At 58.6% G+C, this 25,647-nt stretch overlaps 2 protein-coding genes across 11 annotated transcripts; one reads left to right on the plus strand and one right to left on the minus strand.

Moving 5' to 3' along the window:
* Window positions 1-675: 675 nt before the first annotated feature.
* CORO6 (coronin 6) lies at window positions 676-8,756 on the plus strand. Of its 4 annotated transcripts, none has more exons than XM_044745226.2 (11): window positions 676-909; window positions 2,060-2,320; window positions 3,757-3,879; window positions 4,339-4,468; window positions 4,570-4,751; window positions 5,884-6,003; window positions 6,444-6,548; window positions 6,637-6,782; window positions 7,147-7,204; window positions 7,313-7,543; window positions 7,635-8,756. In XM_044745226.2, exons 2-11 carry the CDS (start codon window positions 2,123-2,125, stop codon window positions 7,758-7,760), a joined length of 1,419 nt encoding a protein of 472 aa, XP_044601161.1. In that variant the 5' UTR covers window positions 676-909; window positions 2,060-2,122; the 3' UTR covers window positions 7,761-8,756. The 4 variants fall into 4 exon arrangements, with proteins under 4 accessions (XP_044601161.1, XP_044601164.1, XP_044601163.1 ...); XM_044745229.2 differs by having other exon boundaries at window positions 7,638-8,756; XM_044745228.2 differs by having other exon boundaries at window positions 689-909; window positions 2,121-2,320.
* A 2-nt stretch (window positions 8,757-8,758) lies between these two features.
* ANKRD13B (ankyrin repeat domain 13B) lies at window positions 8,759-25,303 on the minus strand. 7 transcript variants are annotated; one of them, XR_011493667.1, is made up of 17 exons: window positions 24,682-24,795; window positions 22,092-22,176; window positions 21,506-21,662; window positions 15,643-15,778; window positions 15,392-15,516; window positions 15,260-15,305; window positions 14,479-14,622; window positions 14,199-14,388; window positions 14,055-14,121; window positions 12,873-12,954; window positions 12,027-12,091; window positions 11,665-11,795; window positions 11,382-11,484; window positions 11,097-11,249; window positions 10,804-10,967; window positions 10,652-10,728; window positions 8,759-10,146 (listed from the first exon to the last, which is right to left on the minus strand). XR_011493667.1 is itself a non-coding variant. In XM_014826978.3 (17 exons), exons 3-17 carry the CDS (start codon window positions 21,635-21,637, stop codon window positions 9,909-9,911), a joined length of 1,908 nt encoding a protein of 635 aa, XP_014682464.1. In that variant the 5' UTR covers window positions 21,638-21,662; window positions 22,092-22,176; window positions 24,682-24,784; the 3' UTR covers window positions 8,759-9,908. The 7 variants fall into 7 exon arrangements, 5 of the variants coding, with proteins under 5 accessions (XP_014682464.1, XP_014682465.2, XP_014682461.2 ...); XM_014826978.3 differs by having other exon boundaries at window positions 11,382-11,539; window positions 24,682-24,784; XR_011493669.1 differs by having other exon boundaries at window positions 8,761-10,186.
* Between the last annotated feature and the right edge of the window lie 344 nt (window positions 25,304-25,647).

A 25,647-nucleotide genomic window follows, 5' to 3' on the forward strand; every position in this document is an offset into this window, starting at 1 on the left:
GTCAGGTTGGGCGTCTGAAATTTGATTGGCCAAAGACCTGTGCCGGCCGCTTCTCCTTGAACCTGGTGTTCCCAAGGGTTTAAAGTGGGTTCACTTTTCTCCCTGCCCCCCCACCAGTCTTCAGGCTGCTTTCTGACCTGCTCAATGGAATCCTCTCTAACGGGGTGAAATGACTAACACAGTGCCAGCGTTTTAGGTTCTCAAGTGGTCGCTATCGCTATTAACAATAACTAACATTTACAGCCCTTTGTCGAGTACCCTCGCAGCTGCCCTGTGCCATCCTTAGGCCCTCATCCAAGGGCTGAGACTACTCCCCGAGAGCATCTTCCGGGACCTCTCCCCAGGAGCGTCTGGACGTGCAGTCCCGCAGCCCCGGCCGGCCAGGAAGGGCTAAATTGGGAGTGCGATTGCAGCAGGAATGCGGCGCGGAGGCACCCGATCTTGCGCGGCTGTCGGCTCCCTCTCTCAGCGCCCAGCTCTGGGTCTGGGAACCTGGGCCTCCTCAGCCCACCGGGAGGCGCGGAGGGCGGGAGAGGAGAGCGCACACCCAGTGCGCACTGGCACAATTACTTTTCACGCTTCTCCCAGGCCGGCGGCCCAGCCGCACCGAGCCCGCACCGCTCGACTTTCCCGCCGCTGGAGGGGGCGGGGCAGCTCTAGTCCCGCCCCCTGGCTAGGCCCCGCCTCCGCAGGTTGATGGCAGCGGCAGCTGGGACTGCAGCGGCGCCCGGCCCCGGAGAGCCGCAAGCAGCGGCCCGAGCGCTCAGCCGAACACCCGGGCCCCAGACGCCGCCGACACCCGGAGAGGCAGTTCCGGCGCCCTGACGCCTCCCTGGGCCCCAGGCGCAACCCCAGCCCCCTCCGCAGAGGAGTCGCAGCGTGAGCGCCCCTCGGCCTGCTCAGGACCAGGTACCACCCCCCCCCCCACCACCGCCACCCCCGCAGCCAGCGGAGCGGGCGGGGTCTCTGGAGGGGGCAGAGGTCTGCGCTCCCTCCCCCCGGCCGCCAAATTCTGTCCCGGCGGGGCTGACTTGGTGTCTATATTTGGCCGGACAGCGGCCCGCGCGCCCACAGGGCGCAGACACCTCGTCTCGCATAAACGCAATGCCGGGGCAGGAGGCGGAGGAGGGTGTGGGGAGGCCGGGCCTCAGGCCTGGGGCCGCAGAAGTGCCGTGAAGGGCACAGGGATGCCTGGGGCTGGGGAGGAGCAGGAGTCAGTGGCTGGAGCTTGGGAAAGCTCGGCGCGTCCTCTGGGGAAGAGCGCAGCGCAGGCCTGGCTGGAGAAAAGGAACCTTACCCTCCCCATTCCCTCAAATCTGGCCCTGGCCGGGCGTCAAGGACCCCACCCTAGGAGAGTTTAGTAGGAGAGAGGACCCAGAGGAGATGCAGTACCAAAGTAAGGCAGGCGAAAGCCAGAAGACCATGGTCAGGGCCTCTTGGAGAAAGCCAGTGCAGAGAGGAGTGGAAGGAGAAGAGATCCACCTTACACTGGTGTCCCCCAACAACATGGGAGGAAATTGATGAAAGCAGTAGCAGGAAGGACTCAGGTTAGCTGACAGTAGGAACTTCTTGGCAAATTTTTAGAAAAAAGCAAAACCCCATCTGCCTGAAGTATGCTAGAGATGAGGAGTGTAGGATGTTGGGGGGCAGCAGTCCTAGCCCCACAGCTGGCCTTGAGCCAAGGCCTCTGATTCTGAACAAGGTGCCTCTGAGAGATAAACCACTTCCGTGAAGAGATGCTCATCCAAGGCTGGCAGTGGGAGAGCAGCCTGGCGCTGAGGCTCCTCCCCAAACCACTTTAACTTCCAGAAAGCTTTCAGGCCCAGCCAGGCTCCAGTGTCGCTCCAGCCTGGGTCTCTAAGGAGAAGTCAGGCTCCAAATCCTAGCCCCTCGCATTAAGCAGCACTCTATAGGTGGCAAAGAATTTTTCCGTACTTTAGTCATCTTGAAGAAAGCTCCCTGCTTCTAGGACCAGACTCTATATTAATTTATACCTGACTCCTGGCCAGATAACCTTTCTCACTTGCCCCCTGCCCCCTACTCTTCCTCCCTCCCACAGCTCACAGGACTAAGGACCAAAGGCATTTCTGGGCACTGAGATCCTCCCTCTCTGCCCCCAGACATGAGCCGGCGCGTGGTTCGGCAGAGCAAGTTCCGCCATGTGTTTGGGCAGGCAGCAAAGGCTGACCAGGCCTACGAGGACATCCGTGTGTCCAAGGTCACCTGGGACAGCTCCTTCTGTGCCGTCAACCCCAAATTCCTGGCCATTATTGTGGAGGCTGGAGGTGGAGGTGCCTTTATCGTCTTGCCTCTGGCCAAGGTGAGGGATGAGGGGAAACACGCAGGCGGGAGGACAATGGCTGTGGCCCCTGGGGACTCTTACAACAGCCTGTGTTCTCACGTAGTTCTGGTCCTCAATCAAGAGGGCAGTTTGTGTGGATTGGCTGCTCCCTGTCCCCAAGCCCTCAGGGACCAACCTGGAGGTCCCCTCACCCCTCCCAGAACAGCACCATCATGGTGGCCCGCACCCACTCCTAGTCCATCCTCTTCACACGGCACCCTGTTCCCAGGAGGGACCAGGAGGGAGTGATGGAGATAGCTGGGAAGCGGTGGAGCCAAGACCTGGCCAGATTCTGTTCCTCTCTCTCCTAATGCTGTACCCCCTCATGTTTTGGGTGTGGGGATCTCTCTCCTCAGCCCAGGGCAACCATTTGATTAAATCACACCCCAGAGCAGCACACTGAGAACAGGGTCAAGCTCTATCCAATGAGTCCCTGGCCACTTCTGCTCTCTGGTTCTTGCAGTGAGGCAAAGGGCAGGGGGACCTGACACAGAAGGCCAGAGCCCTCCCTACCGAGGGATGAGGGCCAGGCAATGACCTCCACCTTCGCTAGTAGCCTTAAGCCCCTCAGCCATCTCCGTGTCTAGGATGGCCACCCCAAAGCATGACCTTGACCTGGATTCTGCCCCTACACCTTGTTAGGTGAGGCCCCACAGGTGGCAGGGTCAGGAAGAGGCCTGACAATAGCTAGTGACTCACACCAGGACAATGCAGACACCATCCAAGGACACCATCCCAAGGGCTCGAATTTCAGCTGGAGCCACCTCCGCCCCCAGGACAAGTGCCATTCCAATGCCACACGGCCACCCCTCTCTCCTACTGCCTCGTCTGGGCCAATGCCAGCCCCAGGAAAGGCCTCAGAACCCCTACAAACAGCCCATAAAGACCAAAAATAGATGAGCCCTAGCACAGGTTGGGGGATAGCAGGCACCAGGAGTGCCTGCTGCTTGTGGTTCCAAGGTACAGCCAGTGACAAGGGGGAGATCTGCCAAGGGCGGCTAGGAAAGGGCTGTTGGGTACTGCGCTGCGTATTACCTCACCTTGACATCTTCCACCAGGGGCTTCCCATAGACATTCCAACTGGGGGAACAGGCCCAAGAACAGCCTCCTCCAAGCAGGTGTTTTTGGAAGAGCACTGGACTGCAAGTTCAAGTCTTGGCTCTACCTGTATCTTGCTGTGTGTCCTTGGTTAAGTCATCTTACCTCTCTGTGTCTAATTCCCGAATATTAAAAGACTTCAACTCTATCTGCTTTCAGTGAAGTACAGGAGGTAGGCTGGAGGGGTTGGAGATTCAGAGAGGGGTCTGCAAAGAGAAAACAGATGATGGAGAACTGAGATGTAAACAAATCCGCTGCCCACCCCAGAAAAAACACACAGGAGAGTGGCCCCACATCTCCCTCTCTGACCCCTCCAGACAGGGCGTGTGGATAAGAACTTCCCACTGGTCACTGGACACACTGCCCCTGTGCTGGACATCGACTGGTGCCCGCACAATGACAACGTCATCGCCAGTGCCTCAGATGACACCACCATCATGGTAGGAGCCAGGCGGATGCTGCTGGGCCGTTGGGCAGGGGAAGCAGGGAGGGCTGCCTCACCTGTGCTAGGGAAGGTGGTAGAGGAGCTGCTGGGTCCCAAGGCCCTGCCCTGCCCAGCTCCCAGGCTATTTTTAGCTACATGCTCACCCCCTCCCAGGATGCACTGCTTAGGACTAATTATAGCCGTGGCCAACTTGGGGCCTGAAGAGCAGGGGGCAGTGCTCTGAACTCTCCCTGCAGGGGTGAATAGGGAGGTCTCTGGAAAGCTGGCAGTGCCCCCTCCTGACTCCCAGCTGCTTCTGTCCCAGGCAGGCGCCATTACCTCTTGCCCTGCATTTGACCCTTTACCATTCAAGAGAGCCAGTAGGGTTGGGGGTGGGTGGGTAGGGGAGTTGTAGAGGGAAGGGACAAAGCCGGCTCCGCATCCCACCCACCCTACGTCTTTTCCTCCTACCCAGGTGTGGCAGATTCCAGACTATACCCCTGTGCGCAACATTACAGAACCCATCATCACACTGGAGGGCCACTCGAAGCGTGTGGGCATCCTCTCCTGGCACCCCACTGCCCGAAATGTCCTACTCAGTGCAGGTCTGGCAGCCTGGGGAGGGGTCCCTACTGTAGATGTGGGGGATAGAGGAGGGGTTTGGAAAGGTAAGGCGCAGGTGACGTTGCCTGGCCACTCTGGGCAGGTGGTGACAATGTGATCATCATCTGGAACGTGGGCACCGGGGAGGTGCTCCTGAGTCTCGACGACATGCACCCTGACGTCATCCACAGCGTGTGCTGGAACAGCAATGGGAGCCTGCTAGCCACCACCTGCAAGGACAAGACCCTGCGCATTATTGACCCCCGCAAGGGCCAGGTGGTGGCGGTGAGTGCCCGGTCTGGCTGCTCCCCAGCCTTTACTCCTGGGACCAGCTGTCAGGCCCCTGTCCCCGTAGTCCTCTGAGCCCCCGGTTCCAGTTCTCACCTCCTCCACCCTAACTGCAGAGACCAATCCTCCCCCTCCGTGTCTGGAACCACAGCTCCCTGCCCTAAGGAAGCCCCCAGCTTTTCTTTGCCCCGCTCCTCTTCCCTCCCCCCCCACCCCGCCCCCCACCCCACGCATCTCAGAAACTCACAGGCGGGCTCCTCTATTTGTGATTGAGGAGAGGAGAAGCTGCAAACCCTATTCTCCCCCACGAACCTGCATGAAACCTGAGCTCCCAGACCCCTTCTCCTCTCAGCCGGCACCCAGCGCCATCTCCCAGGGTCCGGGGCCTGTCGCTGGCTCACGGGCAGTTCCCTTTCCGCCCTAATTGACGCGCTGGGCAGGGATAGGGGGCACCTCTCGCGCTGGGTGCCCTGGGAGGGCGGCGGCGTCTGCCTCACTAGCCTCCGTCTAACGCGGGGTGCGGGGTGCGCGGGGCACGTGCATGTCTGCGCCGAGTGCGCGCGTCGAGCGCGGCCGGGCAGGGGCTCTAACCCACTAACCCCGCGAGCAGGAGCGAGCCCGGCCTCACGAGGGCGCCCGCCCGCTGCGGGCGGTCTTCACCGCAGACGGGAAGCTACTCAGCACCGGCTTCAGCAGGATGAGTGAGCGGCAACTCGCGCTCTGGGACCCGGTAGGCCAGGCCGCGCCGGGCGCGCCGGGCGCGCGCGCTCGCTCCTTCGCTGGGTCAGCCAGGAGCGCCCTCCCAGGCCGTGGCCCGTGCCCAAGAGGGCTGAAGCGGAGCGGGGAGCTCCCGTCTGGGAAAAGCCTCGCTGCGACCCCGGGGAGCCAGCAGACGTCCCCTGCTCTAGGGATCAGCCTCTGAGGGCGCTTAAGGGCTCGGGATCTGGACGTTCTCCAGGCCTGGGGCCAGCCAAGGCCCCCCCAGGAAGCTGAGTACTTAGGCTCCCTTTTGTCTCCCTTCCCACCCTTGCGCCCCACACCCAAGTCAGCAAGCTGGTTGCTCAGCCCGCCAGGATCCTCAGGGCAGGCAGCGGGGTGACGCCTCTCCCTGTCTCCCCCCTACCCTCAGGAGAGGTTTGCGGCCCACGAGGGAATGAGGCCCATGCGGGCGGTCTTCACGCGCCAGGGTCATATCTTCACCACGGGCTTCACCCGCATGAGCCAGCGAGAGCTGGGCCTGTGGGACCCGGTAACGCAGCTGGAAGCTTGGGGTGTGTGCCCCGGGGACTGGCATCACGGGAGAGGGGCCAGGCGCCCCCCACCCGCAGGGCATGCCCACCTGGACAGGGCTGGAGGCTGCTGCCCCCTTTGCAGCACCTGCCATCCCCACACCCACCCCTCTGCCCAGTTTTGCTGCGTCGCCCGAAGGAGCCCACGCTGGCGCCCCCGCCTGGTGATGCCGAGTCCCTGGGGGTGGTTTGCTGTGACTGCATGCGGCGAAGCAGGGGGTATATGTGCGGGGGACTGGGAGCGATGTGTCCAGGGGCGGGGCCTGCAGTTCCGTTCACCAGAGCTGTCTTGGGAACGCATGGGGTTTGGGGCGGGCAGGAAGCGTTAAGGGGCTTCAGGGGATCCAGAAGTGGCACAGAGGACAGGTCAGGACTGGTCACACCTCCTGTGCTCGGGCAGAACAACTTCGAGGAGCCAGTGGCACTGCAGGAGATGGACACAAGCAACGGGGTCCTACTGCCCTTCTACGATCCCGACTCCAGCATCGTCTACCTATGCGGCAAGGTGCTCGCGGCCGGGAGGCGAGAACAGGGGGCTGGACGAGATGTGGAGGGCCCCACCCAGCGGGTCTCTGAACCCACTGGTTTTGCAGGGCGACAGCAGCATTCGGTACTTTGAGATTACCGACGAACCACCCTTCGTGCACTACCTGAACACGTTCAGCAGCAAGGAGCCGCAGAGAGGCATGGGATTCATGCCCAAGCGGGGACTGGATGTCAGCAAGTGTGAGATCGCCAGGTCAGCAGCCTTTGTCCTTCCCACATGCCTGCCTCTGTCCCCACTTCCCATCGGGGAAGACACAGGGGCTTCCCCATTAGCGTCATCCTTGGAAAAGAGAGCCTTGGGGAGGGGGTGTCCAACAGGCTTGTTTCCAGTGCCAGCCCCGGCGCTAACTAGCTTGACATTCTCTGAACTTAAGTTTTCTCATCTGTAAAATGATGATAAACACCCCATCAGAAGTGTTTTACCAGCCGAACCAATAATATGTTTAAAGTGCAATGCATGGTAGGCGCTCAGCAAGTGAGGGCCTCTCGCCCCTTGGTCCCAGGCAGAAGTTAAGGGGGTGGGAGCCTGCGGGGTTGCTGACCCCGCTCCCTTATAGGTTCTACAAGTTGCACGAAAGAAAGTGTGAACCCATCATCATGACTGTGCCCCGAAAGGTGAGGGGCCAGGAGAGAGGTTGGGCAGGGCTCCGAGGTGGGCGGAAGGGAGCGGAGCAGGCCCGGCACCCTGCTGACACTCGTCCTCCTGTCCCCCCAACCCCGCAGTCAGACTTGTTCCAGGACGACCTATACCCAGATACTCCGGGCCCCGAGCCGGCCCTAGAAGCGGACGAATGGCTCTCGGGCCAGGACGCCGAACCCGTGCTCATCTCGCTGAGGGACGGTTACGTGCCCCCCAAGCACCGCGAGCTCCGGGTCACCAAGCGCAACATCCTGGACGTGCGCCCGCCCTCCGGGCCCCGCCGCAGCCAGTCGGCCAGCGACGCCCCCTTGTCGGTAAGATCCGACCTGGCTCCACCCAGCCGAGTCTACACATCCCCATACCGCCCCATGCCCGACACCGCCTCTTCTGTGCTCCGCGCCCCAGCAGCAGCACACCCTGGAGACGCTGTTGGAGGAGATCAAGGCCCTTCGCGAGCAGGTGCAGGCCCAGGAGCGGCGCATCACGGCTTTGGAGAACATGCTGTGCGAGCTGGTGGACGGCACGGACTAGCGCGGCGCGCCGGCGGGCAAGGCCGGGCCGGGCGCACGGTCTCGGCCCTGTCCCGACTTTTGGTCCGGAGCTCCGGACCCCGCCTCTCTGGGCTGGGGCCGGGGGCGGGACTGGGAAGGGAACTGCGCCCCTCGCGGGAGTCCTGGACGAACGGAGCGTCACGGAGACTCGCGTCCGTCTGGCGCCCGCCAGGCTGTGTTCCTCATCCGGGACTCGGCAGGAGCTGGCCTTGGGAGGCCCGGGGTGACGAGGCCTCAGCAATGGTGCTGCACGGCGAGGCGGGGTTCCCTCTGTCCCCCAGCCAGGGCAGGGGAAGTGCTTAGTATTAGCGCGATGCTTGGGGATACTGGGGAGCTTGGGCTTGACCTCAAAGGGGTGGCGATTTGACGGGTCTCCCCAGCCTGGCTGGGGAAAATTACAACGCTTCTCCCTCTAATGAGCTCACTTGACTCCACCACCCCGAGTGGTAAACCGGACGTGCGTCACCTCAGTCCTCCAGACATACACAAGCCGTTGGCTGTAGAACCGGACCCCTTGGCTAAACCCAGCAGTCTATAGCAGAGGGCTCTTCTTTCCATCCGCAGGGGAGAGGGCGGCGTCCTCGCGGCACCCCCGCCGGAGAACTAACGAGAGAACTGGCATGAGGAAGCAGGTTCACACACTTCCTCTACACAGACACACACACAGACACACACAGCCCCTAGCCCTCTGCTGTGGCCTTGACTCTAGGAGGAAAACAACACGTACCGAATGAAATATCTTACTAAGCGCTCAGTGTGTGCCTCCTGCATGGGTGGGGGTGAAGGGTGGGGGTAAAACCCCCAGCCTCTGCAAATGCTACCTCCAGGCTCCCGGGGGGCCTGACGAATGCAACCCTGGGCTCAGGACCCGCCAGGCATCCTCTTACCTGGAGCCCTTCCCACACTGAGGTTCAGAAGGAACCTCCAACCCGCAGGTGTGTAGCGTTCTTCCCCAGTAAAGCCAGGTAGGAAAAGCCTCGGGTTTGAAGCCTCTTTTATTTGTGCCTCAGAATCAGTCTGGTGCCCCTGGCATCAGGGAAGGGGGTGAGAGGAACAGTTTCTCTTTGTTCTTTTCTTTCATCCTTTTTGTGTCCCTTCTGAGCCTCACTGGCTGAACCAGGAAGGCCAGTCCGAGAGAACCCGGACAAGGGTGTGCGGTGGGCCCCTGCCCCTGGCGGGGTCTGTGCTTCTCTGGGTGGGTGGGGTGGGGCAGGGGAGCGCCGGGGGTTAGCACCATTGGATGAAGGGTTTTAGAGTCAGCCCCTGGGTTGGGGCAAGTGGGACGCACAACCACAGAGGGCTAGCAGCAGCTGGTGGGAAGGGATGGGTGGTGGTGCCAGGGCCCTGGGCAACCCCTCTGTGTCCTGTCTAGTGTAGGGCCTAGTGCTTGCCCCCAGCCCAGTATTACCCCCATCCACAAAGACACCATGAGGGAGCCAGGCCTTGCCCAGGTCCGGGGGGCCACCTTGGGCACCCTCCCAGATCACAAAAACGTGGGATAGGGACTCCAAACCTCTGGCTGCCCAAAGAGAAGCTGGGACCACCCTGAGACCCGGGAGGGGTGTGGGGGCTGGGGGAACCGGGCACCCCGCTAAGTGCACTTGACGCTGAAATGCCGGGGTTGGGGAGGGGCTGGGCCCTTGACGTGCTGCTTCGTGTCTGGGACAAGCTGCAACACAGCACGTGGGGAGCTCAGCTGCCCCCCAGGGGTGAAGAGCGGAGATGCAAAGGCTTCACGGGCAGTGTCCTGGAGTGGGGTCAGTGAGCAGAAAGGAGGACCGGCCAGAAGGAGCAAGGGATGGGGACAGTGCTCCTCTAAGGACCCATCTCCCTCCTCAGGACCGCCTGGCTCCGCCCTTGGACAGGTCAGAGCCCAGGGAAGAGGAGTGGGGGTCAGGATACAGCAAAGCAGGGGGACCGGGCCGTGCCAGCTGCCTCCAGGGCCCTGGCCCGGAAAGGTACCCCGCGGCCGTGCCGAAGCCCTCCCCCTCTGGTGCCTGGGACGCCGCTAAGTCCCCGAGGCGGCCGCTCCAGTCTCCAGCCGCAGCTCGGCGGGCGCGCGGGCCGGGGCGGATCTGGCTCCCGGGCCGGGCACGCGTGGCGTGGCCGAGGGGCCCGGCAGTAGGCGCTACTGCTCCGTCAGCGAGAGCCGCAGGATGCGCTCCAGCTCCTCCTCCTCCTGGCGCGCGCGCCGCCGCCGCTCCTCCTGCTCCTGCGCCGACAGCTCCATGGCCAGCCGCAGCTGCTCGTCGTAGCTCCGGAACGCGTGGCCGCCTGGGCCTGAGCCGGGGCTGGGCCGCGGGCTGGGGACCGTCGCCAGGGCGGCTGGGGGCGCGGGCTGGCGCTGCGGCGTGGGCGGGGTGCTCCTGGGGGCGGGTAAGATACGTCGCGGGCTCCGGGGCGCACCTGCCCATAAGCGGGGCCGGGAGACAGCGTGGAGGCCCCAGGACGGAGCGCCCCTCGCCACCCTCCAGTGGAGGCCATGAGTCCCGCGTCACCTCCCTGACTCCCAGCCTGTTGTGGCAGATCCCAGCCCCTACAAAACTCATCCTCCCAGTAGACAGCTGCCCAGAGTATGTGGGTATCTTCTAGAACCCCAGCCCCACACCCGGCTTGGTAAGGGTCTGACGACCAAGAGGCCTGGACCCTACTCCGTGGCCACTTTTGGAGAGCTGCTCACCCACCGAGTCAGGAAAGGGTGGTGGTAGAAGCCCTCTTGTTAACAGGGCACCACAGTTTCTCTGGGCCAAGAGGGGCTGCTCAGTTGGCACTGTCCTCACCCACTATGACAGTACTCTGTGCATATGTAGGGGCGTGGGGGGGGAGGGAGATAGGCGTCTCCAAACTCTCTCAGGACTGGCAGGCACTGACCTGTCCTGTCGGCGACCCTCGCAGGACATGGGGTGAGTACCCGGCTTGCTGTTGGTTAGCGCCTCCCAGATGGTGACCTGGAGGGAGGGGGCGCGGGCCAGTTAGCTAGGACGGCCCACAGTCTGGAGGCCGGAGCGGCCACGGGGACGCACCTGGTCGTACTCACTGCCTGCCTCAAGCAGGCTCTGCTGGATGGCGAACTGCAGCAAGTCGTCATCGTCATCGCGGGTCGCCGCCTCCCGCTGGCCGCCCAGCACGCTGTAGCCGCGCGGGGCCTCGAACAAGGCGGGGGAGATCTCGCAGCCGCGGCACGAGGCTGAGGGTGCCGGGCTGGGGGTCAGACGGGGCCGGGCCCACCCCTTGGGCCTCCCCCCTGCCCCGGCGAGCGCTCTGCTGTGGAGGGGAGGGCAGGGGAGGGCGGGCTCGGAGAGGGGCAGCAGCTCACTCGTGGAACTGGAGCTGCTGACACTGGACGAGTCGCTGCCCGGAGAAGGGGTCTCGCTGCTGGGGCTGCCTCGCACCGATGGCACCGGCTCGTCGCAGCCATTGAGGTTCCCGAAGGTGATGCGGGCGTTGAGGATGTGGAAGATCGGGATTTCTGAGGATAAGGAAACCATCAGGCGCCACTACCCACACCCTCACACCTTAGAACTCCCCATTTACCTCATCTAAGCCCCACCCCCACCCCACCCCCAACTGGGGCTGAAAGGAAACGGCGGTGGGGTCTCACCAATCTTGACAGGGAAGCCTGGAGGCAGGCGCAGGGTAATGAAGTCCCGGAGCTTGGCGAAAAGCGCATTGCTGACGGCCATGAGGTCAATGATGGGGGCCACCTGCTCACACAGGGACAGGGGATGCTCCTCACACAGCCACAGCTTGGCCTTGAACCTGCCCCCACCAGATCCCAAGGGGTAAGGGACATTGTAGAAGCTATGGCCTCCCAGCACCTCTGGAGCCCCTACCCCCCTGCCCTGCCCGGCCCAGCCCTCCCCAGCACCAGCAGGGGGCCTCACTTCTGTGTCTTGGTGGTCAGTTCCATGGGGCGGCCCATGTCACGGTTGCCAAGCTCAAAGTTGGGGTTGAAGTACTCTTCTGCGGTGATGGCAGTGGGGTTGGCTTGGCTCAGAGTCTGAGTGATCAGGGTCTGTACCACACGGGGAGGGGCCCAGGAGCCCTTCTCAGTTCCTGATGCCAGTCCAACCGTTTGGAATTCTGGGCCCCAGAGCTGTCCCCCCTGCCGCTGTGGAGCTGACAGGGCCTTGGGTATTGTGTAAGGGAGGTCCACACAGGCCACGCTAAGCAGGAGGCCTCCCAAGCCTCCTCCTGAGCCACATCCACACCCTTCCACATAGGGGAGCCCCTGGCACACACTCACCCCGTTTTGGGGGCCCCCATGCTGCTCAGCAATTCCCAGGAAGGACTGCAGAGGTGTCTTACAGCCTACAAGAAATGTGGCATCTCAGAGGACACTGCAGCCCTCAGAAGTGACAGCGCCTAAGACCTAGGGAGGAGGCTGGTTCCTGGGGGGGGAGGGGAGATTGCTCACTCACACCACACACCCAGAAACCTTCATCTGAAGGGGGTTCAGGACTCCAAGGGGCAGGGACCAGGGACACTATAAGCACAGCTTATAAAAGTAGGCCTGGAGCTCAGGAGAAACTTCCAAAAGTGTCACTCTCCAGGTTGGTGACACTGGACAAAAAATACCTGCGTTTGATAAGCAGTTTTGGGATATGCAGGTGTATGTGTGGGTTTTCCTTCAGGCACTTCCATATTAACGACTTCATTTTGTTCCCTTGTGAGGTAGGAGTTATGTCTTTCCTCTCTAGACAGACTAACTGATGCCCAGAGAGTCAGATGTGGTATCAACAGGCACAGAGAATCAGTGGCAGGGCCCCCTGACTTTCTGCCTAGGGCATGTCCCACTAGACTAGAATGGCCAATAAATAGTATACACAGCATTTCTACTCCCTCCAAAATCCAATGCAGACATTAGTAATCAATTGTAGCATTCCTTCCCATTGAGCCCAAATGCCTTAGAATCTTCTTAGCAACACTCCAGGCAGCCACTATCAATCATTAGGATTTGGCACTTGAATTGAAACCGATTTGCCTAAATAAGCTATCCTGGCTCTCGCTAGGATGTCAGAGGAAATCCAATGGAGGCGCTCAAGTGGGAGCTCGTTCCTCACATCTCCCCCATCTACCTCGGCCTCATTACCTTTGACCTTGCCCTTGTGCTGTTCTGAAAGGTGCTCTGTCCGTGTCCGGGTGATGAGCTCCACGTTGGATGCCCCATATACCTGGAGACAGATAAGGAAAGGGCTCAAAGACAGCTCTGGTACCCCAACCCCCTGCCCCCAGAGGCACTATGAACACTTCTTGCAAGGAAGGTTGGGGAGCTGCTTGCTCCTGTTTACTCCAGGACTTTGGGCAAGTAAATATATGAAGTCATTCATTCGTTCTCTTATTCATTCAACAAACATTTTGTGAGGAGCCTTTATGTGCCAGGCACTGAGGCAGGCATCAGGGATAGAGTGGTGAACAAGCAAGGCCAAACATGATCCCTGCCCTCTTAAGGCTCACAGTCGAGTTGAAGAGACAAGAAAATGGACAGTTATAACATGGTGTGATACACGCTCAGGTAGGGGGAACACAGGGCTGGGGGAACAAAAAGCAGAGGCCTCCCCGGCCTCCAGAACCAGGGAAGGCCTCCAGGAAGAAACAACAAAACAGAACCTTGCAAGTGTTTGTTAGTCCCTTCATTCATCGGTGGCACCATGTGGTCCACATGGGCGATGTAGGGGTCCCAGAGTGACCAACATAGTCTTCTTAGGGGTAAGGGCCTGGCCTTGGAGTCAGGCAGCCACGGGCTGAACCTTGGCTCTGTCACTTACAGCTGGGCGACCTTGTGCAGGTCACTGAGCCACTCCAGGCCTCTGTTTCCTCATCGTAAAATGGGCCGATACCCTACTTCATGGAGTTGTTTGAGGATTAAATGCGATACCATGGAAAGAGCTCAATAAACATCTGTGAAGTGGGAATAATAATAGACCTACCTGAAAGGGTTGTTGTAAGGATTAAAGGAGCGTGTGTGTGTGTGTGTGTGTGTGTGTGTGTGTGATATACACACATATATATCCATATATGCATGTGCGTGTTGTATATACATACATAGATGCATATAAAATGCCAGAACAGTGCCTTGAATATGAATACAATATAATAAGTGCTCAATAAACTCGGGCCAGTCTCATCGGTTGCCTCTTAGTCTAGGCCCTTCCCTCCATGCCGCATTGCTTCTGCACCTCCAAGGCTGAGAAAGGGTGGTCAGGAAACCCCTGCCCAGCTCACTGTAGGCAAGAGCGTGGCCAGGTCTGGCAGCCAGGAGCTGTGGCCTCACCTTGGCTTCATACCCATTCACCATCTCCGTCTTCTCACTGCGCCAGCCCAGGATGCCAGTCTTGTTCCTGGGGAGGGAGAGTGGTCCAGGTGAGGGGGCGCCCCACTGGACTGGCTCCAGGCTATCAAGGCCATGCCCACTCACCTCTCAAAGGAAATGTTCTTAGTGTCGAGCTGTGTGGTGACGACGGGCGCGGTGAGCCGGCTCAGCACCTGCTCCTCGGTGGGCTGGGCGGCAGCCAGCAGGAGCTCGCGGTCCTGCCCGGCCAGTGCCAGAGTCTCCGTGTACACCACCCGGCGGTCATGGTCAATCTCCATGACCACGGCACTTGTGTCTGCCAGCCACGGAACAGCACAGGGCAGTCAGGGATGGCATGGGGCTGTCCCCAGCCTCCCTGCCCTGCCCCACCTCCCTCCTGCCTGACCTTGGCCCCTGAAGACAAAGCTGCGGTTCCCTCGCTGCCACGTCATGTGGTCAAAGCCCAGGAGCGTGGTGTCTACCCGTAGGTTCTGCCCACTCTTCCACACTTTGTAGGTGTCGCTAGGGCAGATCTTGGACACGAGGGGCACTAGACGGAAAGGAAGGTCAGAAGTGGCTTCAGTGTGCCTGGTCCACCCGACCTGGGCCACCTCAGGGTGTGGGGATCAGGGTCAGTGGTGTGGCGGGGAAGGGGTGAGGGAACTGGTGGGAGAGCAGCTCTCCCCCGCCTCCCCCTACACAACTGTAGACCACAGTCACTCAGGGGTGAGCAACCTGAGGTTGGGGACAGGCATGTGCAGCCATCACCAAGTCCCTAGCATCCACCGTTTGTTAATTTACTCACTCAATCTTTCATCAGTCCTCCAACAAATATTTACTGAACACCTACTGTGTGCCAGGCACTATTCCAGTCAGTGGGGACACAACACTGAACAAGACAGGACCCCTGCCCTCTTGGAGCTTACCTTCTAGCAAGGGGTGGCAGGTAACAAACAAACAAATGAGCAAACCATTACAAAGTGAAAGAAATAATAATAATGGAATCGAGACAGTGTCTGAGGCAGCGTGGAAAGGCCTAGTTGAGGAGGTGGCATTGAGCTGAGAACTAAACAATGAGAAGGAGCCACAGGAAGAGCTATGGGAAGGGTGCTCCAGGCAGGAGGGGCAGCAAGTGCAAAGGCCCTGAGGTGGGAGAGTGCCCAGTGAGGCCCCCCAGTGCCTCTTACCCCAGCTGGTGAACTCCCACTTCATCTCCACATAGAAGTCCTGGGCCTGGAGGATGAGAAGGAGAGTAGCTAAGCCTGCACTAGAGACAGGGTTCAAGGGCTACAGTGGGAGGCTGAGGGGCTGGCCCTCACCTTGCGCAGCTTCTCCAGGAGCACGGGGATGCCCGCCAGCCGCTTCACCACGCGCTGGTAGTCCCGGTACCGCAGCACCAGCTGCACCAGCTCCAGGTCCCGGGTACTCACAGCCTCCTGAAGCACTGGGGGAGGGGAAGGCAATGTCACAGCACGGGACCCTGCCACGGGCTCCCTTCAGCCAACCAGAGGAGGGACTCTGATGCTGGGGAGCCCCTGGCTGTGGGGCCAGGGTGAGCAGAGGTGCCCACCTGTCCAGCCGCTGCGATTCTCCCTGCCCACGTCTGCCCCGTGTGCCAGGAGCACACGGGCACACTCGAGGTGCCCCAGGGTGGTGGCTAGGTGCAGGGGAGTCCGCCCACGGGGATCCAGCTGCTCGATGTCCACCTGGAGAAGGAGGTGAGGACGGAGACCTTGTCACTTCTGAGGCAGCCTATCTGAGCCCGAGAGACTCCAACCAGGCAGCAACCACGTGGGTTCACCCCTCCAAGACCCAGTGGGCTGCCTGTGAAGAGGAAGCCTGGGGCCGAAGGATGGTCGAATGAGGCTGTTGGCCTAGGATGGCACCAGAGACAGGACCTAACCTAGGCGTCCAAGACCATACCTTCAGGAAGGGCCACCAATTTAGGTCATTGACATTACCAGTGAGTGAGGCTTAGCAAAAGTTGCAGGAATACAATGATAGGAATGAAAGAACATATTCATGGTACAACTTCAAACCCACATCCTGTGCCCGTGGGATGTGATGTATTAACATTTTTTACAAATGTTATAAAAAAATAGCATGATTACATTGTATGAGATTTTTGTTGGGTGATAAAAGCATATGTTTGTTCAACATAAATATTTAAATATATTTCAGGAGGCTAGGACTTCTAGTTAATTTAACGAACTGACCACATGCACGTAACTCCTCTCCTTCCCAAGGCTTGATTAAAATGCCAGGAACAGGCTTCTACTCCAACCATGATGAGGTAACTGAAATACCCTTCTGCCATAAACAGAGAAAACTGCTGTTTCAAAATATATGAAATAACTGTTTTCAGGCACTAGGCAACAAGTAGACCAGGACTGTGATCCCTGAAGTAAGAGAAGCAAATGAGGTGGGCCCTGTGATTGCCTGGATTTCTACCTGGAGGAACATTCCAGACTGCAATTCAGGGAGGGGAATCCCCAGCAGAGTGTGTAGTCTACTGAGGGGTGGAGCACATAGAGACAGGGGATAAGGGAGGCTGACATAGCTACAAGTTGCAGGGCAGAGTTCCAGGAAGGAGGGAGCTATGCAAAAAAACAAAAAAGAGCTCCAGGAATCTGCATGGGGTACCTTTGCATCTTTGCTGAATGCTAAATCAACAAGACCAGGCAGAAAGAAGCAATAAGCTGACAAATTCTCAGGGCTCACCCAGGGCAGGGACGCATTCAAGCTCCGACCTGCTGGAGTGGAGAGTGCTTGTTGTTTCCCCAGGGTATTCGACAGAGACCTGAGAAGGTCTCAGTAGGAGGGCTGAACTATCCCTGCAGAAAAGGCTCACCTAGACCCAATCTAATAAAGATGAAAAACTAACTCAAAAGGATCAAGCTGATTTGCAAGTAATTTAACTTAGTCTGCCAGAACAAAGCCTAACACTCTTTAAAGAAAGACAAAAAATCCAGATGCTTAACATCACAAGATTTACAATATCCAACATCCAGTTAAAAATTACTAGACATTTGGGGCCAGCCCGGTGGCATAGTGGTTAAGTTTGTGCTCCACTTTGGCAGCCCAGGGTTTACCAGTTCAGATCCCAGGCACGGACCTACACACCACTTATCAAGCCATGCTGTGTGGGCATCCCACATATAAAGTAGAGGAAGATGGGCACGGCTGTATTTCAGGGCCAATCTTCCTCAGCAAAAAGAGGAGGATTGGTGGCAGATGTTAGCTTCAGACTACTCTTCCTCAAAAAAAAAAATTACTAGACATTTGGGGCCGGCCCAGTGGCATAGTGGTTAAGTTTGCGTGCTCTGCTTTGGCGGCCCTGGGTTCACAGGTTCAGATCCTGGGTGCTGACCTATACACCACTCATCAAGCCATGCTGTAGCAGCATCGCACATACAAAATAGAGGAAGATTAGCACAGACGTTAGCTCAGTGACAACCTTCCTCAAGCAAAAAGAGGAAGATTGGCCACAGACGTTAGCTCAGGGCCAATCCTTTTCACCAAAAAAGGAAAAAGAAATTACTAGACATGCAAAGAAGTAGGAAAATGTGACTCATAATTAGGAGAAAAGTCATTTAATAGAAACACATTATATTCAGAAATAATAAAGATGATGAATGGCTCGATATGCTCAGGAGTTTAAAGAAAAACAAGAATGCAATGTGGAAAGAAATGGGAGATAAGTACAATATCTGAAATGAAAAATTCATTGGATGGCATTAACAGAAGATTAGACACTACAGAGTAAAAAAGTCAGTGAACTTGAAGACATAGCAACAGAACTATACAAGCTGAAGCCCAGAGGAGGAAAAAAGTACTAAAAACACATTCAAAGAGCCTCAGCAATCTGTGAGACACTATAAGGCATTCTGACATATGTGTAATTGTAGTCCCAGAGGATAGGGTAAGTAAGTGGGTAAAAGGAGACAAATTTAAAGAAATAATAGCCAAAATTTTTCCAAACTTGATATATATTAAAAAAAAAAAAAAACCTATCATAGTGGGTTGAATGGTGGTGCCCTTCAAAAATATAAGTATACATCCTAACGCCCAGAACCTACGAACGTGACCTGGATTCGGGACACTGACCTGAGGGTGAGGTCACGGGGCTGCAAACAGTGAAAGCCTGGTCCCTTCTCAGCCTCAGGTCCTCAACCACTGGCAGCCAGACTATGCACATCACTGCCCCATCCTACCGCTCGCAGGAGGTTGGAGAATTCTTCCTTGGAGAAACTAGAGGCACCAAAGACCTCTGTGTACAGACATTTGGGGATCCTACCACAGGCAGGCCAGCTTGCCACCCAATCATCTTACAGCGGCACTGTGCATCAGCAACTCCTCACCTCCATTCTTAGATTCGCCCCAACAGCCAAGGGTGACGGGATATTTGAGGAAAATCGCCAACTCAAAAGAGACCAAAACATGCAAATAGATGCTAAAAACCCAGAGGGAACACTGTCAATGCAGGAAACAGAAGAAAACTTTTTAGGGGGAAGATATCCTATGAAAAATATGAAAAAATAATCTAATTCATGAAACAAAGTGGGACATCATGACTGATGCGGGCTCGGCGAGCCGAGGAGTCGAAAGAAAGACTTCTTGGACTCTCAAGGTCTGGCAGTAGTGCTCTTTTATTCAGAGAATAGCATGGGGACAGGACCCATAGGCAGTGAAGAGCTGCAAACATGGGCTGAGGGTAGGGCTAAATTTATGGGGCATAGGTATGTGAGTTATCTCTTTACAAGACACTCTCCTCTTCCCCTCGCTTCCTTCACTCCAGCCGATCCTGAACAGCTGCATCTGCCCAGTCCTCCCACCACAGTAAGCAGTACCTCAATTCACTCCCTTTTCAGGTGAAAAACGTTGGAACTGTTTTCCTCTCTTCCTCTCCTTTCACCTTCCAAATCTAATCCATCAGCAAAACCTGACCTTCAAAATAGATCCAGAGTCTTCTTAGTTTCCATCACCTCAGGCTACCATCCTGGGCGTCGGTAGCCACGCCGTCTCTCACCTGGTGGCCCCGTGGCCTCCTCACTGGTCCCTTCACGCCTCTCTTGGCTCCTTAGATCTATTCTCCACATAGCCCATTGTGGGGACCATCATCCTGTGAAATGTTTGTCAGTCCTGACACTTGTTACCTCAAAACCTTCTTGTGGCTTCCCATCCTGTTTAGAATAGAATCCGACAGCCCTGGACGACTCTTTGAACTCATGCGGCCTCCCACCTCTGCTCCAAATGCCACTCCCACACAGCGGCCTGCCCTGGAACCACCTTCTCCTGGATACCCTGGAGAGCCACTTCACTCAGATCACTGCTCAAATGTCACCTCCTTACAAAGAACTGCCCTGACAACCCATCTTAAATGACAGCTGCTATTTATCTATTTATTGCGCCTTACCCTGCTTTTAGTTCTTGTCCAACGTTAAATTGCTTCTTTGGTTTTTCATTGTCTCCCTCATCTAGCGGTAAGCCCCACAAAGGGAGGGTCCCTGTCCGTTCTCTTCAGTGCTATACCTCCAGTCCCCAGACAACGCCAGGCACGTAACCGGTGCTTAAGAAATATTTGTCAAACAAACGCATAGATGACTATATTTAAGGGGCATGGGGGGGGAAGCAATAAAGTGTAAAACTGATAAACCAATAAATAGCTGTAGAAGTATGCTGTTTATAATTATGGAGGGAAATAACAAAACAGCCTAGAGTTCAAAGTGGTCGCCTCTGGGCAAAGAGATGGTGAGGTACTGACAGGAAGAGCGGGGACTGCTGCTTCTCGCTATAAGCCTTCTAGCCAAAGGTAAATATTTTAAAACATGAATCCGAACTCCTTTGTCAAAAATAAAATATTTTAAATAATTTAAATTATTCATATAACTTTTATAACTCTGTGCTGGCATTTCTCCATCTTTAAATATACTAGGAGCCTCAAAAAAAAAGTGAGCCTGGCCCCTGTGGCCCTCTGAGCCGGGCTTGGAGACGCGAGCCGCTGCCCTGCAGCTCCCCTACAACAGCTCCCCAGAGGAGGGGAGCACTGTTTACTCTTTGCCTATTATGAGTTGGCCTGGGCCCCTTGGGGTCTGTCCCCACTGGGGTCGTAAGCCCTGGGGTGGGAGTGGTGGAGGATCCACAGACCCTGGGCTAGCTGGGGAAGTCAGGAGGAGGCCCTCCCAGGGGGCTGCAGATGAACCATCCATGCCTCCCACCAGCCCTGCCCCACATGCTGCTGCTGCTGCTGCTAACAAGGCCCCGGGGAGCTGGCAGGGCACCCCGCCGGGCCCCAGGGCGCCAGATGCTGCCTGCCACCTCCCCCTCAGGTGCCTCAGCTCTAGGTTCCAGAGAGATGCTGGCACTGCCTGCTGAGCAGGGGTGCCCCTCTCCACCCCCACTCCTCAGGAGCTCTCCCGACAGCCCTCCCTAGCGTCCCCAGGGCACTGCTGTTTTCCAGGGCCGAGGTGGGCCCTGCATACACCCAGCCAAGCCCCAGAGAAGCTCCCCCATCCGCCCAAAGCAGAGCCTGCAGTGGAAGTGGCACCTTGCCCTGGGCCCAGGTGGGAGAATTCATTAACTTCCTCTGCAGCCATTTAATTGCTGGAATGAAAAGGTTTCCCATGAAACCCAACACCCAGGCTTCCTCCTGCAGAGAACGGAAACTCCGCAGCCCAGCAGGCCTCAGCTGGAGTCAAAAGCAGGGGTCCTTCGAGCTTAGGAGCTGGGGCTCCCTGGGCAGAGCCTCCTTGCTGCCACTCAGGCACACACCTACACACACACACACACACAGGTACCATAAGGATACACACTCATACTCCTGCCTCCATACTCACAGTACATGTGCACCACTAAGTGTACAAGCACATGCACGCCCAGCTGCCCTCTGGTTCTGCAGGGGTCTACTCACGTATAACACACGTGTTCGTTGCCAGCACATTTGCACATGCATACCTCCTGAACCCACATGCACTAGTGGGGTATTTTTCAAACTTTTTTAGCACTAGCAGAATCCTTTTGTAGGTAAAATCTTACAAGGACGTACCAAATGTACAGACTAAGCCTGGGGGCTGGAGAGGGAAGGCAAGGGGCCCAGAGGGTGGGGTCTCGCATACTAATAAGCCTTCTCTCCCTTCCCTGCCCTCCTCCCTCCTCCAGCCCCAGGGAGAACAGCCAGAGTCTGGTGTGGTCACTGGTCACTGCTTCTCAGCTCTTCCACCCGATGTGAGGTGTAGGGCCAGGTACGCCTGAGCTAAGGGGGAGAGAGGCAGGATGGTTCCCCAAGCTGAGGTGGGCAGGTGGGGGTAGCAGGCAGACTCTCCCTCCACCCGCCCCCTCCATCCTGCCCCACGCAGCCCCTCCCCCTCATCCCAGACACATTGATTTTTGGTTTCTGGGATTTGTGGATCTCTCTCCTGAGCTTCCCAACTCACCAGCTGTGGTGACAGCCCATACCCGGGACTGCCCACTTTAGGGAGAAAGGAGATCACAGGTGCTCCTGGACACAACAGGTACTGTGGGTGCGGCAGCCTCTGTCTGAGCATCCAGGGGCCCCACAATCCCATGTCATCTCTAGGTCAGAAGGAGGAACTGGGAAAAGGAGGAAGGAGGGCCATGGCGAGGTAGCCCCTGGGACCACAGTCTGGCCCCTCCAGAGTGCCTGTTGCCGGGGGAAGACTCCTGCTCCCCTCCGTCCTCCCACAGGGAGCTTTACAGTCTAACTTCCACCTCCCACCCCAGGGAACACCAGGGACTCGTGACTCCAGAACCGGAGCCTCGCCAGCCAAGGGGGTAAGGGCACATCACTGGCCTACAACCCCCGTCCTTCCCAACCTAGCAGGCACCTGAATGGCAGGAAGCAGGGCAGCAGCAACCTTTGTACTGTTGGGTGCCAGCTAGAGGTGGCCATGAAGCCTTCCTTTCCCCAAAAAACACCTGCTGAGCACTTCCCATCCACCCGCCACCCCCTGCTTCCCGCCCCCAAAAGAGCTAATGGGGGGCTGAGCAAAGCCCACGAACCTGCTCTGAAGCCTGCCATGCCATCCCCCTCCTCAGCTGGCCAGCATCGCCAAGCCTGCCCACGGGAGGGCCTCTGCGGGGCTTTCTTGGAAGGAAGAAGAGGCAGCTATGCCAAGCGAAGACCAGGGAAACCCAGCTGCTGTGTGCTTGAGGAAAGCCTGGCTGTTTGCTGTGACAGTTGGTGCCAAGAGGATCAGAGGTCAGGGACCCCCAGCTGCAATGCCTGGAGTCTAGGGGGTTTCATTATCATGTGAGGTGGCTGCCTCCAGGCCCCTCCCCTGCAGGAAATGGCTGGGTCGTCGCCCTCAGCTCTCCCTGCGAACCCGATGCCCTGAGGACCGAGCAGTGCATATTTGGATGCAAACGTCAGTCTGGGTCAGTCCTGGAGTTGGGATATAGTCCGGGGCCCCTGCCACCGAGTCTGATTGGCATTCCCCTTCTTGCCACCCCCAGAGCCAAGGAGAGGACCGGCCTGACTCCTTTGTGGTTGAACAAGGGTTAACCACAGCCAGTGCCCTATATTCCTCCTGGCCTGGATCAGGGCAGGCGGTGTCCATTTTGAGGAGACACTAACACACCAGGGCAGGGGGATGGGAGGGTGGGGACAGGGGTGAACCTGGTGCCTGGTTTCTGTGGCAGCCTGAGGGGAGCACAGAGGAACACACTCAGCGGCCCCAACTGCCCCCACGTGCAGCAGGTTCCAGTGCTCCCCCCTCAGCAAGATGGCTGCTGACCTGAGTACTAGCAATCCAAGAGGCCTGAGTGAACGGCCTTTTCTTCTAGGGCATTTCGCCTCTCTCCAATCTCTGCAAGAAACAGACCACCCACCTGGGCCAGGGAGTGCAACTGAGCCATTCTGGAGATTCAGCCACTAGCCTTCTGCCTAACGATCCTTCAACCAACCATCAACCATCCCATCGGAAAGTTCCTTAGATCAGACTCAAACCCTGCCGGCTGTAACCTCTCTCAGAGGCTCGCCTTCTTTTGCCCTCAGGGGAGGAAAGCAAAGAAGGGCCAGAAGAGAACGGGCTGTCTGTGTCTTGGCACCCTGCACATCACACTGAACCTCCCGGTTCACACTCGCATCACAACAATGGGGTGTCCTTGAGGGCAGGGGCTGTGCCTGGTTTGTTCATCTTTGTCCCCCAGGACCTACCACTCTGACCTCACTTCCTTTACCAGGCCTCTATGGCTGAAAACTACTTCCTTTATGATGGATAAACAGAGACACAGTCTGACGAGCAACTTGGAGCATTCTTGTGTAAGTGGAGGTAGAATGGACGTGGACACCCCGACCAGCCCAGAGGCTTGGAGGCTCAGGTCACCCCAACGTTTCCTGGGACTGCTATGCAGAGCTGGGTGCCGTGCTGGTCTGAGGGCTCAGTGGAGGACTTCAGAGACATACTCTGACCCTCACCTCACTCACTGTCTGGTGATGTCCTGCTCTCCACCTCACTCTTCCCTTGGGAAGCAGACAGCTCCTCAAACTGAACTTCCTGTGACTCAGGAAATGGCCCTCAAAAGGCATATTCCCAAAGGGGACAACTCCTGCGTGAACCACTCCCAGCCCATGACCCCAGGGTCTCAGACCTGGGCCAAGTCTGTGGGCTTCAATCTGAGCCAAACCAAGGCAGGCTGGGTCCAGCTCTGGCTCCTGCTTCTCCATTCTAGAGGGTGTTCTGTTCACACTGTCCAAGCCACGAGTGCCTACCTGTGGCCTGGGGGCCAAGGGCAGAGTTGGGAGCTACCTGTGACCAGTGCCTGCCTTGGTCCTGAAGAAAGGCCAGGAGATCCCATCCCTTACCCGATCTTCTTGGAGGCCATCGCCCAGCCAAAGCTTGCTGACCCACCCGTTCTTACTGACTAGCAGGAACTAGGGAGCCCGCTCTGTGTGCAGAACCTCAAATCCTTCCCGAGGCCAGTGGCTAGGGGCCTCAGCGCCTAGAAGCCAGGACCCAGCACCAGAGGGCAGGAGAGCGCCTTTCAGCACCTGGACAAGGCCCTTCAGGGTTTCCCCAAGAAGGTCTCTCTCCCCTCTCCATTTCTGAGCCGCCGCTGGGGTCTGAGGGATGCAGGAACTCTGCCCAGTCTGAGCAAACAGATTAAGCGCTCACCATGAGGGTGGAGGGCACTGGGTGGGGCTGGCATGCCTGGGAGTGTCACAGCCTATTCTCTGATCCTTGACCTGTGACCCCCTCCTTACGCAGGCCTTGCCCACCTCCGCGCACTCACGCGGGAGGTGTCGCTGCTCGGCTGAGTGGGGCGGACTCTCCCACCACATGGAACACAGACCGAGCCGGCAGCCCCTCCCCGCAGCCCTCCCTGCCCCGGCAGAGGAGGGGCACAGAGTCCCCTACCCCAACCTGGGAGGGTCCGGAACACGTGTGGGCCGCCGGTCCGGGCAGGAGGGGAGCGGGCGGGGGCCGCTCCCATCATCCTCTCCCGGTCAACAAGCACAAAAGCTGCGGCTGCGAACAAAGAAGCGCTGCAAACTCGCTGGGAGGCGGGACAGCCCGCGCCGCGCCCCCTCCCCACGCCGGGCGGGCGTGCCCAGCCGTGGGGTCCCCGCGGCGCCCGACGGCGCTCTTACCTGGCCGGCGCGGACCTCTTTCTCCAGCTCGCGGTGGCGGTTGTGCCACACGAGGTAGTGCAGCGGGTACTTGCCCTCGGGCCCCTTCCTGGTGGAGGCGTTGGCGGGGATCATCGCCCGCTCCTCATGCCGGGGCCGCGGCGCCCGGCCCGGGAGGAGGGACGGCGCCGGAGCCGGGGCCCGGGGCCGCGGGGCGGGGGGCCGGCGCTGCCTGCTCGCAGGGCTGCGGCTCGGGCATGTGCGAGCGGCGCCGGCGGGCGGGGGCGGCGCGCCCGGCGCGGTGCGGGCGGCGCGGGCCGCGGGCGTCCTCGCGAGGCGGCGGCGGCGGCGGGCGGCGCGGAGAGGCCCCCACCCGCCCGGGGAGGGAGCGGGCACTCGGCAGCGCGGTGCGGACTCGCGCCTCGCCTCCCACACCCCCGCACACAAAGACGCCGCTCGGCGGAGAGAGCAGACGCCCGCAGCGGGCGCGGGGGCGCACGGGGCGCGGGCCCCGGGGACGCCGCCGCCGCCGCCGCCGCCGCAGGGACGCGCGCCCGCAGCCCCCGGCTCCCCGCAGCTGCATAGCCCGGCCCTCAGCCCGAGCGGCCGGCGAGGGATGCGGGGATGCGGGGGGAGAGAGGAGGGGGACGCGGGTGCCCCGGACAGAGCTTGTTATAGCTCGGCCCCGCGGCATCATGGGGCTTGTAGTCCGCCTCGTGGAACTGGGGGTGGGGGGTGGCCGGAGAGAGTCCCGCGCTGTCCCCTTGATCCCATGACAGGGTGGGAAGGGAGTCAGGCCTGGCCAGAACGGAGGCAGTGTCCTCACGCCAGGTGGTCTGGGGCGCACCCCCACCCGCTGGGCTTTTGCCTTTCGCTGGGGAGGGAGGGGGCAACAGACCTTCCTCAAAGCATCAGGCCGTGCGGGAAGGTGTGGCCTTCAGACTGAATTTTGGTCCCAGAGGAGGGATCTAGATTCCAAGAAAAGAG

This window comes from Equus asinus, chromosome 13 (genome assembly GCF_041296235.1).
Source record: "Equus asinus isolate D_3611 breed Donkey chromosome 13, EquAss-T2T_v2, whole genome shotgun sequence".
Lineage (NCBI taxonomy): Eukaryota > Metazoa > Chordata > Mammalia > Perissodactyla > Equidae > Equus > Equus asinus.

Excerpts from the sequence above, each read along its gene's own strand:
- CORO6 (XM_044745226.2), top strand. The coding sequence starts at position 2,123 with ATGAGCCGGCGCGTGGTTCGGCAGAGCAAGTTCCGCCATGTGTTTGGG. Across the intron at positions 3,880-4,338 it reads CAGATGACACCACCATCATG|GTGTGGCAGATTCCAGACTA; the intron begins GTAGGAGCCAGG and ends CCTCCTACCCAG. Across the intron at positions 6,004-6,443 it reads AGCTGGGCCTGTGGGACCCG|AACAACTTCGAGGAGCCAGT; the intron begins GTAACGCAGCTG and ends GTGCTCGGGCAG.
- ANKRD13B (XM_070482653.1), bottom strand. The coding sequence starts at position 21,637 with ATGGGATTGTGGGGCCCCTGGATGCTCAGACAGAGGCTGCCGCACCCA. Across the intron at positions 12,955-14,054 it reads TGAATGGGTATGAAGCCAAG|GTATATGGGGCATCCAACGT; the intron begins GTGAGGCCACAG and ends ATCTGTCTCCAG. Across the intron at positions 11,796-12,026 it reads ATGGGGGCCCCCAAAACGGG|ACCCTGATCACTCAGACTCT; the intron begins GTGAGTGTGTGC and ends CGTGTGGTACAG.